Source organism: Akebia trifoliata, chromosome 5 (genome assembly GCF_017979445.1).
Source record: "Akebia trifoliata isolate Shusen 1 chromosome 5, ASM1797944v1, whole genome shotgun sequence".
NCBI classification, from domain to species: Eukaryota; Viridiplantae; Streptophyta; class Magnoliopsida; order Ranunculales; family Lardizabalaceae; genus Akebia; species Akebia trifoliata.
Genome location: NC_141379.1, coordinates 6231890 through 6252126, shown reverse-complemented (window position 1 = coordinate 6252126; position 20237 = coordinate 6231890). Strand labels below are relative to the sequence as shown.

Genomic DNA, 20237 nt, shown 5'->3' with positions numbered 1-20237 from the left:
AAAATTTATTACTTGAAAAAAAGATCAATTTTAATATTTGAAAAATCATTAACTCATATGTTTAGTAGATCACATTGTAATTAAGTTGTTGTTTTATATATGGGTAGCGTTGGATAGCTAAAACGTATGGAGCCAAAGGGTTTTTTTTTTCTTCTATATGACTAAAAGTTTAAGAATGGGCTGAATTTTAGTGAAAATGATCATTATGGTGAGGAGATCATCCTCACAAAAAAATCAGCCCATTTTGAAATTTGTAACCCTAACTTACAAGTTGAAGAATCCTGGATCGTCAATTTTTAATATTAATTTGTAAACCACTTTTGATGGGGCTAGAAGCTTTAGAATGAGCTAGTTTTTTGTGAAGATGATCTCCACACAATAGAGATTATCCTCACAAAAAAAAAAAAAAAAAGCCCAATTGAAAACTTTTAGCCATGCAAGACAAAACTTTGGCTCCATTTTGGCCTCCTAAGTTTTGGCTGCCGAACCCGACATATATATAACCTAAGTGTTCTGTTTTATAGGGGCTAAAAGTTTTAAAATGGGCTAAGTTTTTATAAGGATAAATCAGTCCATTCAGAAATTTCTAATCTCAGTTTATAAGTTGAGAGTCATCATCCTCACAAAAAATCTGCCCATTCTGAAACTTTTAGTCCATCAAGGATAAAAATTTGGCTCCCATTTTGGTAATTGAACATTGACCTATATTTTAAGTCAAATTTTTTTAAAGGAATTTAGTTTTGAGTGTTGATTTTGTAACTAAATTTGACAGGGTAAAATACTCATTGACGTAGCAGGTGCAAGAACCGTTAAACATATGCATTTGTGTATCCCAGGGGAAAAAATATGCAGTTCTTGCAAGATACACGTCAATTGGGCTTTTGAGTTACCCTGTCAGGTTGAGTTACATAACCATTACCCTTTATTTTTTTTCAATGATTCAAATTATTTTTTCTTGTTTAATTTTAGAGAATCAGAACTGACGGGTACCTACATTTCTTAGTGGTTCAAATTCTACTTATTTTAAAATCAAAACCACCATGAACTGAAACCCAAAAAAAGATAATGGTTCTTATTTTTCAAGTACCTTAGTAATGAAACTGAATCTGACCCATTGACACCTTGCTTAACGCAAAGTTAATTTGTTAAAATTATAAAATTACCCTTTTAATCTTCAATATTACAATGAGATAAGGTTTTGATACAAATAGATTAAACTATAAATATTATTATAAAATTAGAACATATATTTAATGGGAGACACGATTAACAAGAAGTCTAAGGCTTCGAGGAAGATGTTTATTTAGCGTTGGGAAAAGGTGGCATAACTTTTGATTTATGATCCAATTAGCCATTATTATACATGATTTTTGAGTTATAGGATACTAGTAAAACTAACCGTACTTTACAGAGTGTAATCTTGGATGATTAAAACAAAACACGTTGATAGTTTGGTTGTAATAGAGACCATGATGATGCTATAATAGATAAATGGAAAGATTAATACAGATAAAACTAGACATAAATGCTTCGTGAAAATGTAGTGTGTAGTTTGCATTAAATGCTAAATTAAGATAAATTCCATTGAGATGATTTGGTCATGTGCAATAAAAGTTAAATTACATTTTCAATTAAAAGAAATGTGCAATTCGAAAAAAAATTTAAAAGTAATTTGGCGGTTAAGAAAGTGAATTTAGATCTATTGGCAACAAATTTTATAGATTTACCTCGAGATTTGTGAAATAAGATGATAAATGATTTTATTGATTTTGATGAAAATGAAATACAGATATCAATGTTTTCCTCTGATTAACAGTCAAGTACAAAAATAAAGATGACATGTGTAGCTTTTCTTTTCTTTAGACTTCCTCTGATTAACAGTCAAGTACAAAAATAAAGAAGACATGTGTAGCTTTTCTTTTCTTTAGACTTCGCACTTTATTGATTGAGAATGTTGTTTTGATGGTGATTTTGTTTGTACTTGATCTTTTATAGAGGTTTCTGTAGATTTTTTTCTCTCTTAACTTTGCATTTTATCACTTGAGAAGGATTTCTTGGCTTTCAAAGAAGGGCTTTATGCTTAATATTCTCTTTAATCGAAGTCTGGATATCTTGAAGAGTTTTGCTTTATCTCTAAAGAAGAGCTTGAGAGTTTTTCTTTTCTAAAAGAATAACTTCTGTCTTCTAAGAGGAAGTGATCCAGATTTCCTTCAAATGAGGGATACTCTTGTATTTATAGACTTTAAAGATAATTTAATTTTTCAATTATACCCCAACTTAAAGAGATTTGATTAGTTTGTTTAAAGGCTAAACTTGTTCAAATCTAATTTCAAGGATTCTATAGATTGTTATTGGACTAAACTCATTCATTTGGGTGTAAGGCCCAATATTTATTGTGGATCACCTAAATTTATTAGATCATGGGCTTTACTTGCAAAACCCAAAATCGAAATTATAAAATGTTTATTCTTAGTCAATTAATGGGCTCAATTTAGATGTGTGGGCCATTTACAATTTTTAGGATCTTTTTTGTGATTTGTGAAAGATGTAGGGACGTTGTCAAAATTTCTATGCCTACAAGATCATGAAACCAATATGAATACGCTTGTAATAAGAAAAAATATATATAACATCAGACTTAATTGAATGGAGGAACAAGATTCGTTCAATAGACCCTCAAAATTTAGAGACTTTTAAAGATGATTAGAGAATCCAGATTGTTAGATTGTAGGAGCCCATAAATTCAATTTAGTTTTATCATGGGCTCAGGCATTAGGCCTTTTTATATTTCAATGTAAAAAAAGACCAAACTGGTCCTCGCTTTGGCCCAAGTCCAGTCCACTATCAAATTCTGCGTAGGCCCATAGTCAAAGATAGGATTTTTGGCGGGTAAAGATGACTTCTCAACCGCTTCTCTCTCTCTCTCAAATGCTAGGTTGAAGATGATAATAAGTCTGCAAGTCCCCCTTCAAACCCTAGTACCTCTCTCTTCACACCACTCCTCATCAAAACTTCCCAAAAACCCTAACCCTAACCCTAGAAAACATTTGCAGGTCATCCAAGGTTTCACCAGAACCCGAATCCCCTCCTCTGCTCTCCCCACCAACCCAGGCTCCGATTCTGGCCTCCTCTTCCGCCAAAAGGTCCTCTACATCGAAAACCTCAATATCAACTCGGCCAAAGCCCTAGAAAAAAACCCTAATATCCGCTCTGCATCTCTCGATTCCATCAAATCCGTCGAGAAATGCCTCTACTCGATGGGAATCGATCAATCCGAAATTGGTCGAATCTTCGACATGTATCCTCAGCTCCTCACATGCGACATCGACACCGATCTTTACCCTATCTTCGATTTCCTCCTTAATGATGTTAAAATCCCTTTTGGAGATATTCGAAAATCCATAATTCGATGCCCTAGATTGTTGATTTGCAGCGTTCCCGATCAATTGAAGCCAGCATTGTATTTTCTCCGAAGATTAGGGTTTGTGGGATCACACATGATTACGTGCCAGACAACATTGCTTCTGGTGTCGAGCGTGGAGAGTACGCTAATACCCAAGATTGATTATATCCAAAGTTTGGGTTTTTCATACAAAGAGGTGGTCAAGATGGTTCTGAGATCACCGGGTTTGTTGACGTACAGCATTTCGAATAATTTTCAACCAAAGGCAGAGTATTTCTTAAATGAAATGAAAGGGGATTTGGTGGAGTTGAAGAGGTTTCCACAATATTTTGCATTTAGTTTGGAGGGGAAGATAAAGCGCCGGCATCGGATTTTAGTTGAGCATGGATTTTCGCTTCCATTGTCGGAGATGTTGAAGGTTAGTGATGGGGAATTCAATGATCGGTTGGTTGAGATGAGATTGCGGTCTGTCGATGAGAATTTGTCGTTGTAAGTTGTGCGCCTCATTAATTTTGTTACATATCATGTAAATATAACAAAATGTAATTTTTTTTGCTTGCATAATTTGATAAGTGGCATTCTGTGTTAGTGATTTTGATTGAATATTTGTTTTTTGCAATAGAAGTATTAATTGTGAGGGAACTTTTGATTTCTCCTTATAATTTTGAATTGTAGAGCTCTCTAAGCATTTTTATCAACAAAAGGTGGAATTTTAGACAAAATAATGCGTAGAATATTTACTATCATCTACAAAGAGTGATGGGCTGTCAAGAATATACCCTTACCATCCTTGTTTACTTCAGATACCAGTTGTTGAATTAGAGAGCTGGAATGTGAAAATTTGTCTCAATTGAGCAACCCATTATTCAAAGGAAATAAAAGGAAGCGATTGTTTGTAAAGATCTGTCAATCACACTTGAGCCATATAATTTTTAAAGCACTTACAAGTACTTTATTGTGTGATTATCTAAGTAGGACATTAATACTTCCATTTCGTTCATTCACAATTATTGTGTGATCAGCATAACACTGCTTGGACCCGATCTTTTTCATGGCCCCATTGAGCATCACACATTTGGCATGTTGTGATTTTTGAAATTTAAGGGGTATCCGGATATATCAGTTCATGAATGTATGTGTGAAGTAATGTGTGTGATTGTGGACAGTAGGAAGACCACTGTCTATTATCAACCGTTGCTTGTTTACTTGTGAGAAATTTAGTGTGAGAAACAATGCAAAATCTTTTACTATATAGTGTCAATTTGAGTAGTTATTTTGTGTTCGACAGCCCCCAAACATATTTTGTTTTAGAAACCCTGGATTTGTTAGGAACCAAAGCACTTGCAGAAGTGTTGAGCCTTGTAAAGTGTAGACTGCATTCAAAGGAAGTGGTTGACCAAAGGTAGTGACATAGCGGAAGCGTGTGAATTAATAGATTCAATTGACAAACAAGCAATAGCTTAAGATAAAACAAAAAACTAGAAATTAAGTAACTAAAAGAGAATGAAGTTTGCAAAAGAGAATTGAATTGATGTGTATCGATGTGTTTTAAAATTCTTTTTTGAAGCTCCTTATATAGATAACTTCATCATAACAACTTAGAATTCTTTTAAAACATTAAAAAATAACTTTCAGAACCTATCTATAATATAATAGCAACTTTCTAATCCTATTATAACTCAATTGGGACACTTCTAATTATAACGTAAACAATAAAAATGAATTTAGACAAAATAAGAAACTAACAAGGAATCGTACTCCTAAAGTAACTAGGAAATAGAAATCCTATTAAAAGTAGAAAATAGAAATCTTACTAGAATTAGGAAACTACTTAAGACTCTAACTAGAATTGTAGATGTCCTACATTAGGGAGAAAGGTAAATGATCTGCTCAATAATTGATAGTAAATCTTTAACAAAATAAATATAAAAAAATGATCATTTAATATAATGATCATTTAATATGTATCTAAATGGATCTACCAAGTTGGCATTGCTTTCAATGCCATTATATTAAAGAACTTCAAAGTAATTGTTGGAACATTAGCATATGATGTTACCCCCTGTCTCAGAAACACCTTCAAAAATCCATCTACTCCGTTCCTTCCAAAGCCCCCAACAAATGGTGAAAGGAATCACGCTCCAAAGAAGTCTATTTGAATTCCTAAACGAGTGCCCCCAAGAAGCCCAAGATTCGAAGTCGTCTTTGACCCACCTCGGAAAGTACCTGCCACCCTAAAAAGGTCCAAGTAGTGGCTCCAAACCCGGTTTGCAAAAGGGCAATGAAGCAAGACATAGTTCGCGTACTCATCACTCCGTAGACACAAGCGACAAATACTCGGCCCCACCACCCCCTGTCTCATACATTGGTTCATAGTTAAAATTCTTCCCAACGAAGCACACCAAATGAAAAAAGTCACCCTTGTTGTAATTGCCGGTCATTTTCTTATAGAAAAGCAACACCATTTATATTGGTTGTCATGTGCGGTACACTTTATAGATTTAATGTTATAGGACATTAGTAGATTACATATTAAAGTTATTGTTAAGGCTAGAAAAATTGTAGTATGTATGTATAAACATGTTTTAATACTCCAAATAATGATAAAAGTATGTAAATCACTTGATTTGCAGTTGTTATTTTGAAATTACAAAGCTTGTAAGCAAAAAAAAAACCTCGAAAGTTAAGCCTAGAAAAATTGTAGTATGAGCGTATGAACATGTTTTAATACTCCAAAGAATGATAATAGTATATAAATGGTAATTTGCTTTGTCCCACAATCACTTCATTTGCGATGGTTATTTTTAAATTAAAAAGCTTGTAAGGGAAAAACAAAACTCAAAAGTTTTGTAATGTTGGCCATTTGGATTAATGGGCCTTGGTCAATGAAGGCTGAGGTCTTGGGTAGGATGTTTGCCAAATGGGTAGAGAATGAGCTAGTATCTTTTTTTTTTGTGGCTCATCCAGGCTAGATGGTGTCTCACCTTCCTTTTATCTTTATTGATGCATCTCTTAGCCAACAAGAGACCTTAGTGCTATCCTTTGTTACTTTGAAGCAATTTTTGGCTTTCCAGTTAACTTAAGGAAGAGTAAAGTTTTTTAGTAGGGAATGTTGAGGAGAATGTTCTTCTAGCGGGTTCTTTGGGTTGTTAAGTAGGCTATTTGCCTTCAACATAGCCAAGCTTCCATTGAGAGCAGCATACAAGAGCAATGCAATGTGGGATCCAATGTTAGAAAAAGTGGGTGGAAGACTTAACTTGTAGCAAGCTAAATATTTATCTAAAGAGGCAAGCTAACTCTAATTAGGAGTGTTTTATGTAGCATCTTAGTTTATTTCCTTTCTTTGCTCTCCTTTTTGAGAGGGGTGCACTTGAAACTTGATAAACTTTTTGGGGACTTCCTTTGGAATGATATGTCAAGGAGGAGGAAACCCCCCTCTTGTAAGTTGGAAATGCATTTGCTAAGCTAAGAATGGATGGGGCAGGGGGGGGGGGTGTTCAGTTTTAGAAGGTTGCGGTTGATGAACTTGGCATTACTAGGTAAGTAGCTATGAAGCATGGAGATGGACAACCGTTGGAGGTGAATACTAATGGCTAAGTTTGGGGCAAATGAGTTTGGTTGGGAGAGTGGCAAGGCTCATAAGGCTTATGGTTGTGGGGTTTGGAAAAGAATTCCTTCCTCTACTCCATTTGAGAATGAGGTTCAAGATTGGCAATGGTCGAAGAGTGAGATTTTGAGAGGATCGGTGGTGTGGACATGTACTTTTTATGGAGCAATTTTTCAAACACCCCATGTCTTGTCTTCTGAGAAGGATAAACGAATATCTAGCTTTGTCAGATGGGATGGGAACAAGGTTGGGACTTTGGGTTTAGAAGGCATTTTAATGAGCGGGAGCCGGATTATATTGCTAACTTTCTCTCAAGTTGGCGTGTGTCTGATGTTAGGTGAGCATGATGATGAGAGACTTTGCTAGTCTAACCACAATGGAGTATTTTTTGTAAAATCCTTTTATTGTTCTCTCGCTTACTTGGATCCAGGTATGCCTATTTGGGGGCAGAAGGTTCCATCTAAAATTTCCTTTTTCATATGGAATGCGTCTTTGAGAAAGATTTTACTATGGACCAACTTATGCGAATGGGCTTGCGAATGGAGAATTTTGTCCTATGTTTGAAAGTGATAAAGAATCAACAAATTACATCATATTCCATTGTAAGGTAGCCAAATTGATATGGTAGCATTTCATGGAGCTGCTTGGTATCTCACGTTGCTTTCCGGAGCCAATTCTCTCCTTGTTTTAGGCTTGGACTTTACTTTGGATTACATTCTTGGCCTCCAAAAGAATTTTATGGACCATCACCTCTTTTGCTATCTATTGGGGATTTGGAAAAAGAGGAATCATCTGGTGTTTGATGGGAACAAGAAGTCTTTGCAAGGCTTAATTTTTTTCGATTTTGGTGTGAAGTGTTTAAGGAGTTTAGAGGGGTTTTCTTTGATGACTATATTGTAAGATGAGACTGGGTTCGTAATTTGTCATCTTGGTAGTTTTTTGGATGTATGGTTGGTCACCTTGATTTTCCTTTATAATTTTACTTATAAAAATAATTGAAGGTTGAACGGAAGTGGGTTGCCCATACTATCATTTTACAATTGTTTTGAACTAGTGTGTCGAAGGCATTAAGGGGGTTCACAAGTCAATAACTAGATTGGAATTGGTGGATAGCCACCTGTGGGACACACTTACGATTACATAAAGAAAAATAAATTACTGATAAGAAAAAATATTTCTTTTTAATAGATTACGAAGCCACTTATGCCCTCCATTACCATACTTGATCCATCACCTTCTTCCATAAGCTACATCTTTAGTTGTTGTATCGGCATAACCATTGGCCAAACAAAGCCATTCAGTCGTCCTTAGGTGGTCATATATCCCTCCAATTTAGGTGCAACATAAATCTTGTTCGACTACTCCAGTAGTTGGAGCTTGTGACATTTCCTCGTCTCCCCATACAAATCCTAGCATTTTTTTTAACCTATTTTAATGTTGAAATAGAAAAAAAAGAGAAGGTATATCGGTAAATTGGAAAGTGTGTCCTCTTGCACAATTTCAATCACCTATCAAAGCAATCCATTTTTAGTTCCAATTGGCTTCATTCTGTAGATTGCACCCCAAAAGTTTTGATATGATGAGACAAATTAGCTCCCCCCTCCCAACAACCCAAAGATGTGAATTTCTCCAAACTTCCACCTCTGTTATCCTCATATCTACAATCAGCCAAATTAATTTGTAAACCTGGAATTGCTTTGAACCATCTCAAAGAAGATTTCAAATAAGTCAACTGAGTTCAAATTACCTTTGTAAATATTGTTTAATAAAAAAATTATAATGATAATTGATTGAATCATTTCCCATTTCGATCTCGCCATTACTCTATATAGAGAGGTTCCCTTGTCAAAACTTCTTTGAGCTTCTGAAGTGCCCTATAAAGTATCCTTTCATAAGAATATAGAAAAAAGTGGAAGAGGACATATCTAAATCCACCTCCTACTCTTTGAGCCAAATCCTACCCTCCCAAGTAGATAGATAGTTCAATAGTCATCAATTGACAATTTGATATGATTATATGCCTCAGTTTTAGACTATGCTCATGCTATCAATGTACTCATTGTCAACCAAAACCTCATTTGGTGGGATCATTAAAGGAAACAAGCTAAACATCTTATCAATGATCCATTTACAATCCCCTCTAAGTTTATGAATCTATGATTCGTGATGTCTTTCACTCCTTGTTTCTCAATGACTACAGAAACAAATATATTGTTTGAGAAAAAGTCAAGATAAGCTTTATCGTGATACTCCTACATCACTTTCATGGAGCCACCACTATACAATTTATTATTATTATTTTTGATAGGTAAATGCAACTTATATTAAAAGGTGGTCGATGAGTCCGACGAGAAAAGAGTACAAAAGGAGAAAAAACAAACAAACTAGCCCAGTGACTCAGACAATCTACATGCCTAATCCCATCTTCCCATGAAGTCTTCAAAGAAGACTCCTTTAAACTCAACAAAAACTTTACACCATGAATAGAGAAAACCTTTAATAGAAACAAAAATTTCTTCTAAGGATACTTTTAACCCATAAAAAACTTGACGATTTCTTTCTTTCCACACCCCCAACAAACCGCAAACTAGATAGCGGACCACAAAATTCATTTTGTGAAGGGACTTCACAGAACAAGGAAGGCAACCCTCAACACAAATAAGCCCCAGAAGTAGCTCCAAATCTTCCCCATCCCTTTTACATATGATTCAAAAACCCCTTAGAATTAAACCGCCCATGGTGAAGATACTATCCCAAGTGGTAGACCAAATAAAAAAAAAACAATCTTAGATGGGACTTTTGGACCCTAAATAGCCACAACTAGGAAGCTCACTCCCTCATTAGAAATAAGGGATCGGTAGAAAGATTTAATTGAAAAAACTCTATCCTTGGTCTCCTTCCAAATCCTTGTACCCATCGAGCCTCCGGGCACGGGAGTATCTGCTAGCCGACTCGTCAACAATGCTAACTCGTCCACCTCCCAATCATTAAAAGTCTATCTAAAACCAAAATCCCAACCAATCAGCCCACCACTATCCATCAAAAAACCATAAATTGGAGCCCCTTTATTGGAAGACTACTGAAAAAGAAGAGGAAAACTATTTTTCAACATCATTTCCCCACACCATAAATCCTCCCAAAACTGCACCCGCCTACCATCCCCCACCTTAAACCTTACTCTTTGATGGAAAAACTGAGACATATTCAAGATACCCTTCCACACCCCGCACCTAAAAGTACCCCTCCCTATCCCGTTGTTCCACCCAAAATCACTCTCCCCAAATTTCGCAGTCGTCACTTTCCTTCAAAGATTCTCTTTCCACTCCAAACCTCCAAAGCCACTTGCCTAACAACGACTTATTCATAAGGCTCAATCTATGCACCCCCAATCCTCCTTTACATTTTGGAACACCTTTTTCTACGGAATCAAATGAAATTTCCTCTTCCCCTTGTCCTGCCACAAGAACTCCTAGAACAATCCCTCTTAACTACTTTCCATGGAGAAGCATCCAATATTGGGCTTGATTGCCTTTCAACTTGCCAATAGTCGCCAAAATATCCTCGCAAATGGTCTTCTACCCATATTGCATCGTTACGAGCATATTCTTTCAAATCAAAGGCCATCCAATTAAAAATATTAACATGGTGGTTTGAATGATTTCACTTTAGGAAAGAGGCTCAATTTTTTCTAAAAGATATTTGTTTTTTAGAGGAATGATTGTCTTCTTTAGTTTAAAATGATTTGGGTCTGGTATATGAAAATATGCGCTTGAGTACTAATTGACCGTGGGTGTTAAGTTTATCTGTTATGATTAGGGGTGAACATGAACCAAGCTTGGGCCGCCAAGATAATACTTGGGTTGAGCTAATGGGCTTTGAAAAGCATGCTTGAGATGAACTTAAGAGATGAAATGTAATGCCTAGCTCTCCTCTAGGAAGAATAGCCCAATTCAAGACCATTCAAATAATGGAGAGATGAATGTATCCATTATTTTTTTTCAGGAAAAAATAGAAAATAGAAGTAAGAAGAAACAAATCTTGACAACCATAAAAAAAGAGGTTAAAAGGCAAAATGCACACCTTGATTTTTTCAATATGCAGGGGAGAAAAGGAATGTTTGAAGTTCAGACTTGAGAAGAAAAAAAGAAAGATTTTGAAAGATCATAGATATTATTGCTTAAGAAATTAAATATTTTGAGAACTAAGGTTTTTTGAAGTTAGGATTGGGGAATATATATCCCACAAATGAAAAAGTTGTAGATGTGAAAAAGGTACGAGTTGGATTTTGGAAATAAAAATGCTTGATGATTAGGGATTTTGTGTGGGAAGAGATTATTTGGCATATTTAAAAAGTAAATGTTTACTAATTTTGAATATGGTTTGTGTGAGCAACAAACGACCAGTAATGGCATCAATGAGATGCATGTAGGTTATGTGGATGTGTTGGAATCATTCACTTTGGCTAAGAAGGGTCTCGGTGGGTGTAGAGGATAAGAGAGGGGTGTCTTCTCTGGAGGAGTCTAAGGAGGAAGGTACTACCAATTTGGTGAAGTACCAAGAGGACAGGGGAGTTCAACCTAATATATAGGTGACAAATGTGGCTTCTAGTAGACTTAGCTAGAATGCATTGGACGTATGCCTCACAGTCGGGTTTTGAATTGGTTTTCATGAAGGGGAGTCGAAGGTGCTTCTGGAGGTGATTATGAAGAATCAGGAGGGGATTGAGGCTTGTCTTTAGAAAGTTGTGGCTTCGTGGAAGGAGGTAGACAATGGGAACCTAATTCCAGGGAGTTTTGCTACTTTATTGGAGCTTGCCACTAATCATAAGGAGATTCAATCGCAGTTGTGTCCCTGCAGGAATTGGCATTGGATGCTCAAAATGTAGATAGGCTGAAGTTAAGCCTAGTAAGAGATTTTCACGATTTCAATTCTTCGATTGTGGAGTTACCTTCATCGTAGGCTCTCCTGGTTAAAGTTGGGGTCAGATTAGTAGTTATCAATGACGATCAAAATTATTTCTTGGAATGTCAGGGGTTTAAATGATAGGGGAAAAGGGTCATGGTGAAATCAATGGTGAGGATCAGCAAGGCCCAGTTAGTGACTTTGCAGGAGACAAAAATTGATTTTTTGTATGATAAGTTGGTGAGGGAGTTGGGAATTTAGAACATGGGCTGGTCTTTCCTTCCTACTATTGGAGCTTCTGGAGATGTGGTGGTTTTGTGGGACAAAAGATTTGTTGAGGTCGAAGAGGAGTTAATTGGAGCTTTCACGGTTTCTATCCTTTGCACTTGTGTAGGTGATGATTTCAGCTGGGTTTTTACTGGTATTTATGGTCCAGATCAGATGCCAAGGGAAGACAATTTTGACAGGAAGTTGATGACGTGTATAGTTTCTGGGGAGCCTTGGTGTCTTGGGGGAGACTTTAAGGTAATCAAGTTCTCCTTCGAGAAGCTAGGGTGACTTCGAGGATGAGGAAATTCGGGGATTTTGTGGGTAAACATGAGCTGATGGGCATCCCTCTTTTTGGAGGATGTTTTACTTGGTCGAGTAATCAAGAAAGGGTGGTGCTAAATAGGTTGGACAGATTCTTGGTCCCTTTTGATAGGGACAAACATTTTAGCTCGTTCTTATAGGAAACAATCCTGAATCTAGCTTCTGACCACTGTTCAATTTCTCTCCAAAGAGAGTGTTGTGAGTATGGGCCCCATCTCATTCTGCTTTGAAAACATATGGCTCCTTCATCCAGGTTTCAAGGAGCCACAGTTGGTGGGGAGATTTTTCGTTCCAAGGAAGACCAGGATTGTCTTTCTTTTGAAACCAAATGAGATTAAGGATAAGTGGAATGTAGAGACTTTTGGGAGGGTTGAGGTCAGAAAGAAAGAGTTGTTGCTTGAAATCGAGGCATTGGATAGGAAGGATGAGGAAGAGGAGTTCTCTATGGAGGGATGCATTAAAAGATTCTACTTGAAAACTATATACCAACATCTTGTGACAATGGAGGAAGTTTGTTGGTGACAAAAATCGAGAGTGAAATAATTAAAAGAAGGGGATAGCAACACTAAATTCTTCCATAGAATGGCTAATGTGCACCATAGAGCAAATTTGATTTCCAATTTGAAGATAAATGAAATTTGGAAGGAAGGGGACAAGGAAGTGGCTAGTGGGGTGGTGGAGTTCTATAAAAATCTGTACACGGGACCATCTCTCAGGAGACCCAACTTGGACGGGTTGCACTTTGACCGCATCTCTAGTAAGCAAAAAAGCCTTCTTGGAGAGGATGTTCAAAGAGGAGGAGGTCTTTAGAGTCATCGCATCCATGAGTAGCGACAAGGCACCGGGGCCGGACGGTTTCTCAATTGGCCTCTTTAAGGTTTATTGGGAGATACTTAAAGGAGACCTAATGCTAGTGCTTGTTGAGTTCTATCGGGAGGCCTTCCTTGTAATGGGGTCCAATTGTTCCTTCGTAGCTCTCATCCCCAAGAAGCAAGGAGTAGATGATATTAAAGATTTGAAACTGATTAGTTTGGTTGGGGAAACCTACCAAATCTTATCCAAATTGCTTGCTAAAAGATTAAAGTCGGTGGTTGTTACGGCCATTAGTAATACGTAGAGTGCCTTCATCAAAGGTAGACAAATTTTGGATGGAGCTCTCATCGCGAATGAATGCATCGACTCAAGAGTGAAGTCTGCTAAGCCTGGGGTGGTTTGTGAAATAGATCTAGAGAAAACTTATGACCATAAGAGTGGAGTTTCCTTAGATATATGTTGGGTCGTCTTGGTTTTGGGAATAGATGGACTCAGTGGGTGATGAGGTGCGTCTCGACGGCCTACTTCTCAATCTTGGTGAATAGAACTCCTCATGGCTTCTTTAGAAGTTCGAGGGGATTGAGACAGGGAGATCCTTCATCTCCATTCTTGTTCTTGATAGTGGCAGAGGCTCTTGGCAGGATGAGCAGTAAGGCTACTACTAACGGGGATTTGACAGGTTTCTCGATGGGGGTCCACTAGTTTCTCATCTTCAATTTGCGGACAATCTGTTGGTTTTCGTGAATGCTTCTCACAGTCAATTGAGGGTGCTAAGCGGAATTCTTTGCGTTCCGAGGTAGTTTCTGAATTGGTAGTCAACTTTCGTAAGAGTGACGTGTTTGTTGTTGGCGGTGTGCATAGAGGGGACCTTCTAGCAACTTCCATTGGCTGTTATTTGGTGGGTGCTGCCTACTTATTTGGGATTACCCTTGGGGACTCATTTCAAGAGCAAGTCTATCTGGGATCCCATCATTGAGAAGATAGAGAAGAGGCTAGGATCTTGGAAAAAAAGGTACCTGTCAAAGGGAAGAGGGGGGGGGAGGAAGGTGACTTTAATAAAGAGTTCCTTTACTTCTCTGCCTATGTATTACTTATCCTTATTCCCTATTCCAATGAGTGTGGAATCAAGGATTAACAAGCTTTTTAGGAATTTTTTTTGGACAAAGAAGGGAAGAAGAAGTTCCACCTTGTCAGCTGGGACAAAATTTGTGCTCCTAAGACTCTTGGGGGTTTGGGGATAAAAAAAATTGGGGTTGATGAATATTGCCCTCTTGGGCAAGTGACTTTGGCAATTTGGCGTTGAGGTGATTAGTTTGTAGAGGAGGGTTATTGCGGCTAAGTTTGTTGTGTTAGAAGGTGGTTGGGAGAGTGAGAGTTCTCGTGCTCTTCATGGGGGTGATCTTTGGAAGGGAATTATCAACCATTTACCAGACTTCTGTAAAAGAGTAGGTTTGAAACTAGGTGATGAGCAACGTATTGAGTTTTGGGAAAGACAAGTAGTGTGGGGTTATTCCTTTAGCTTTACAATTTCCAGAGTTATTCGGGTTGTCTCTAAAGAAGGGCTTGCATGTTGCTTCTTTCATGAAGCACGAAAGGGTTGGGTGGACTTGGGACTTCGACTTTAAAAGAAATTTCAATGATTGGGAATTGGCTTGGGTTACTTCATTGATTGAGCGGATGGAAGGGGTAGAGTTGAGGAGTGGAGTGCAAGACTTGAGAATTTGGATAGGCAAGAGGGATGGGATTTTCTAGGTGAGATCTTTTTATAGTTCTTTGATGAATCACCTTTTGCCAAAGTTCCTAGCTTCTTCAGTTTGGGGTCCAAGAGTTCTGTCAAGGGTGGCTTTTTTCATTTGATGTGCTTCATTGGGAAGAATTTTGACTATGGACGTTTTGCTTCATTGCCCATTGGCAAGTCAGATATGGAGCCATTTTGTGGGTCTTTTTCGTGTCTGTGGTCGGTCAAAGACGTTTTCGAGGCTTGGGCTTTTTGGGGACACTTGTTTAGAAACTCAAAAAGACTTCTTTGGAGTGGAATTCCTTTTGCCATTTGTTGGGGGCTTTGGAAGGAACATAATGGTCGTGTCTTTGAAGGACATAGCGAAATGGAGGATAACATTATTCTTACGGTATTGGGTTTACTCTTTTTTCGGTGTAGGGTTTTTAAGGAGTTCAAAGGGGTCTTCTTTGAAGATTTCCTAGTTAGGTGGGAGTAAATTTGTTGTCTTGACCCCCCTCAATTCATTTTTCTTCTTTTCTTCGCACTGTTCCTTTTGCTGGTCTTCTCGGCCACCTTAACGAATTGATATTTTACTTATCAAAAGAAAAAAAAGAAAAAAAGATGCAGGTAGGTTCAAGGCTTTAAGAAGGTAAGGGGAAGGCTAAAAAGGATGTGGATAGAGGTGTATAAGAAGATCGTCTACACTCTTTGACAGAAGATATGGTTCTAGATAGAGTTGATCGAAGGAGTGGGAGTTGGTGAGTTGCAGTCCTGACGCCCAAAAAAAAAAAAGATGGGCGTACAATGATTACAATAGTGAATATGGTTGTGCTCCATTAGACAATTGGGCTTCTAATTAGGTTCATTAAGCATTTATTACAAAGGTCCTTTGGGCCTGCCAAGGTGACCTCAAGACTGCTCCCGATGATTAATGGGAATTAAAATTAGGCATTGGCCTACCCAAAAGATGAAAAATGCAGCTTCAGTATTACCCATAGTTGGCCAGGTTTGGTTATCATCACCGTAAAGCCTTTAGCCATCTTTCAATACCTCAATCAATGCTCTTTTGGTCTTCCTTCAAGTTTTCAGAACCTTGAACCTGAACTTTCTTTCTTGGTGCTGTCGTCAGTCTTTATTATACAAGACCACACCATCCTAATTGGTTTTTCCTTGGTTTAGCATCTATCAGAGCTACTACATTTTCACGAATACATTGTTTCCTCGTCAAAACATACACAACATCTAAAAAAGGGAGTCTTACCTTAGTGCAGATCCTAACTCTTAAGGAGTACTCAACGGTTGCTATACTTTTAACCATATTGTTTGAGTTCCTCTAGCCCAATTTCTTTCTTGAGAAGTACTTCCATTTTGATGGATGACATGAAGAATCCATCCTCCATATCCTAGTGTGAGCGTCATAATTAAATTGGGAATTTTTTCCTTCACCAATTTTATCATGACTTATACAAACTTGGCGATTAAATTGAGAACTTACACGTTTGAATAAGGAAAAACAAAATGACATTGATGCACTAGTAAGAGATGTCCTTGATAAAGATGATTGACCATTTTACCCATGGAGCGGTAGATGATAAGGATGACATTGAATTTGATGATTTGATCTTTGAATGAATCCTAACTTGGATTCATGATTGTAATCTTTTTATATTTTAAATAATATAAATCTTAAATGTGTTGGGGACCTTTTTTTTTGTGTGTGTGGATGTATTAAGATATCAATATGGGGTTAGATGGTTTTCTATGGTATTTTAATATGGGCATTGATGATATAATATGAGAACATCATTTAGTAGGAAGAGAACAGTCCAAACTGTAGCCCAATTTTTTTTTTTTTATAGATTTTTTCGCTTGCTGACTTGTTAAGCATTCAATGAAAACCAACTAGCAGGCATCCCAGGCTGAGATTTGACCAACTGGATGATCCTCTGTTCCCCCTACCTACTTTCAAAAAAAAAAAAAAACTTTTTTTGATTGGCAAATAGAGAATATGGTGAATGGAGTATAGATAACAAGTTGTTACGATGATTTGGCCATTGTTAGGTTAAATGAGTTGGCATCAAGAGAATTATGTAGGTTAACTGTTTGGAGTATGTGATCACTTATACAATACTGGATTTTGATCCCATTTCATTGTGCTTCTATTTTGCATCTTGGACTAGACTGGCTTGATCCCGCAGAATTTGGGTATAATTGGATTTAGCAAGAAAATTGTTTGAAAACTTATGAGTTGTTTGTTGGGCTTAGATTTAATGCTTAACTTCATCGGGGTGACGGATTGTTGAAGGAGAAGTTCAAAAGCTGGAGCTGTCAAGATGTTTTGAGTAGACTTTCTCCGTTTCCATAGATTGAAGAATACTAAGTCGCATTTGATGTTGGGTACCAACAAACTGCCATATTGTTGCCTTTTTTGGTTGTCTAAAGAATTGCTTGAGACCATACTTGAAATGTAGATCACCTAATATATGACCCATATAAGCCCATATGCCAAGTGCAGGGGAGGAAGCTATTCACCCTGAATGTACCACATGGAATGCATACAGAGAGTTTTTGTTTATATATATTTTATATTTATTTATGTTGGCAGCCTGGGAGGTTAAAGTAGGAACTGATGTGAGAAATGAATATGGGGGCACCTTCTTTTTACTACTCAGAAAGGTAATCATCCTTATGCTAGAAATCAAAACCATCAAAAGAAGGTAATCTGGTTTAAAAACTCTCTGTAAGGGGTCATTTCCCATAATTTTTCTTTCATTCTATATTTATATGGGGATCTTCTGATCTTGGTTGAGCTTTCTTGGTTAAACAAGATGTAGGGTTGGCCACATGGATTTCAATCACATTTACCTAGTTCTCAGTATGACTGGATGCTGTTGGAAGACATGTGATTTATCAATATCTAGTGCCCCTCATCATGTGTAGCTTTCTCTGGTGCTATGATGAATGCCAGCCATGAAACCCCTGTATGATTTTGAGTATAGATCTTGTCTCCTACCTATTTGTTGCAGCCATGAAAATGCAACTTGTAATTTCCTCCCTCCCTTAGGTCCTATCACATCTTTAGTTTTTATACAGGTATGGGGAACAGAATCTTGTTCCCTTAGGTCCTATCACATCTTTAGTTTTTATACAGGTATGGGGACGGGGAGAGCAAAAAATTGACAAGAAGTTCTGCATTTTTTGTTTTGCTCAGGCCTACACAATAGTAATTCACACACTGAATCAAGTTAGCTACACTTTTTTTTTCTTGTTTTATTTCTTTTTAATAAGTATATTAACAAAAGTTGGGTGGGTGGGGGACTCGTCCAACACAATATGCATACATATTTAGGTTGGCATATACATGCATTCTTCTATGCTTTGCACTACCTAAGCAAGAACCGAAAACATGCATGGTAGCCAAATGAAAAGTTAGCATCATGCATCGTGCTCATGGTAGAACAAAGTTTCATGATATGGTCCCCATGATATTGTGTACAGTTTGGGTCAAAGGGATCATATACATGATGGCGAGACACACGATGCTAATCAGTGCATGAGACCTGATTTAATCAGATACCATTTCATCCTCTAGGCTGGATTATATTATTTGTTGGGGGAATACAAAGCTGACATTTACTACTACATCCCAATAGCCGATAAATACAATCTGTTTTTTTTTTCCTGCTTGAGGACCATTCTCATGGTAATTGGGTCAGGTCAGGTTTGGTCCTGAATTGGTGGCCATTTAACACAACAAGTACTTAAATCTTTGTTCGGTGTGGGGTCTACTCGCCTGGTTTCACTATCTCCTTGGCTTATTTATGTGATTTCGGTAGTATTGTATCCCATCTTTCTTGCACAATTTTCATGAAAACTATGTTTATTATGTGTTCTCACCTCATTATTAATTTGTAGTTCAAATGGTAGATAAGTGGGCATTGGATGGATGGGCTTGATATGTTTTAATCCCTTATCATCTTTAGTTCGAAGGGTAGAGAAGTGGGCACAGGTTGAAGGATGGATGGGTAAAAGACAAGGTAAGGGTTGGTCAGCCATTCTTTCATTTTAAGTGTTGAAAAGGGGGGGTTCTGATGGATGGATTTGTTCTGTGGTTGTGTGTGGTTCTCCTGCTTTTCCTCTCTGTATGGTGTGACATTATCTTAACATCATTGTCAGTCTCTAATGCTTGAGTTGAGTTGAAGCTCTTTTACAAGAAAAACCCTAACAACATATTCTCTCCCTCACTGCAGTAGGGTTTCATTTTATCTTACCTACTGGACACACCTGGACATGTTTGTTTACTTTATTTCTTTCTTTTGGACTCTCTTCCTCACTGCTAATATGACACCATCAGATTCAGAGTTTGTACAGTTGAGAACCATTTATTGATCTGGAATTCTGTTTGGTGGGCCATGTCTTGCCATAGTACGTTCTCAGGATTCACTCCACACCAATCTAAAAGACCATCCAATGGTCTAGACTGGGGATCATGATACTATTGTTTTCAACCAAAGAAATAGTACCAACTTGTTGAGGTTGGTGTTTACCTTGAGTAAATGTTGGTGTTATTCTTGGAAAGAATAATGCTGAGGAGACCTAAGGCTGGAACCTCATATCGCACTTCTTGACGTGAAAGTGTATGGGAACCATAGATGCTTTTCATCAAGATACAAGTGAAAGAGCATCTATGGTTCCTATCCACTTTCAAGTCAAGAAGTGCTATACGAGGTTCCAGCTTGAGGTCACTCCAGCACGACTCTCTTGAAAATTACCTATCTCTGATTTTTGGTTGAATTAATTGGAGAGTGAATGAGACTCATTATTGGACAAATATTGGATTCTTTTCTGCTTTCTGAGTTTTAAAGAGTCCTGGTGACTTAAAGAGCTTTGAATGATCCTTCTTTGTTCGGTGGATTAATGTTTCCATTGCCACCAGTTTTTTTCTAATGCCACCCCAATTCATATGCAAATGACCAAAGAATTAGCAGACATCTTGGGGGTGGTGTTAGCAATAGTTGATGTGGCATGAGCAGGAAGAGTCAAGACTAGTAAACCACCACAGACCATCTGACAATTGATCTTAACCAAGTCAGAACTCAGAACTGAGTAACGCAAAGTGGAAACAACACTAAGTTGTTGAGTAGGCAATTTTTATAATATTTTAATTGTAAATACTTACTAATAAAGAAAGCTGCTATTGG

The 20237-nt window shown here is 37.4% G+C and overlaps 1 protein-coding gene across 3 annotated transcripts; it reads left to right on the top strand.

The window, feature by feature from the left end:
* Positions 1 to 2909: 2909 nt before the first annotated feature.
* Positions 2910 to 19633, top strand: EMB93 (Mitochondrial transcription termination factor family protein). Of its 3 annotated transcripts, none has more exons than XM_086442473.1 (2): positions 2910 to 3892; positions 18952 to 19633. In XM_086442473.1, the coding sequence occupies exons 1-2, from the start codon at positions 2943 to 2945 to the stop codon at positions 18965 to 18967; spliced, it is 966 nt and encodes a 321-aa protein (XP_086298599.1). In that variant the 5' UTR covers positions 2910 to 2942; the 3' UTR covers positions 18968 to 19633. The 3 variants fall into 3 exon arrangements, with proteins under 3 accessions (XP_086298599.1, XP_086298601.1, XP_086298600.1); XM_086442475.1 differs by lacking the exon at positions 18952 to 19633 and adding an exon at positions 17642 to 17669; XM_086442474.1 differs by lacking the exon at positions 18952 to 19633 and adding an exon at positions 17302 to 17632.
* The last annotated feature ends 604 nt before the right edge of the window (positions 19634 to 20237 follow it).

What these genes read in the sequence shown, in the direction of transcription:
- EMB93 (XM_086442473.1), top strand. Translation starts at nt 2,943, where the DNA reads ATGATAATAAGTCTGCAAGTCCCCCTTCAAACCCTAGTACCTCTCTCT.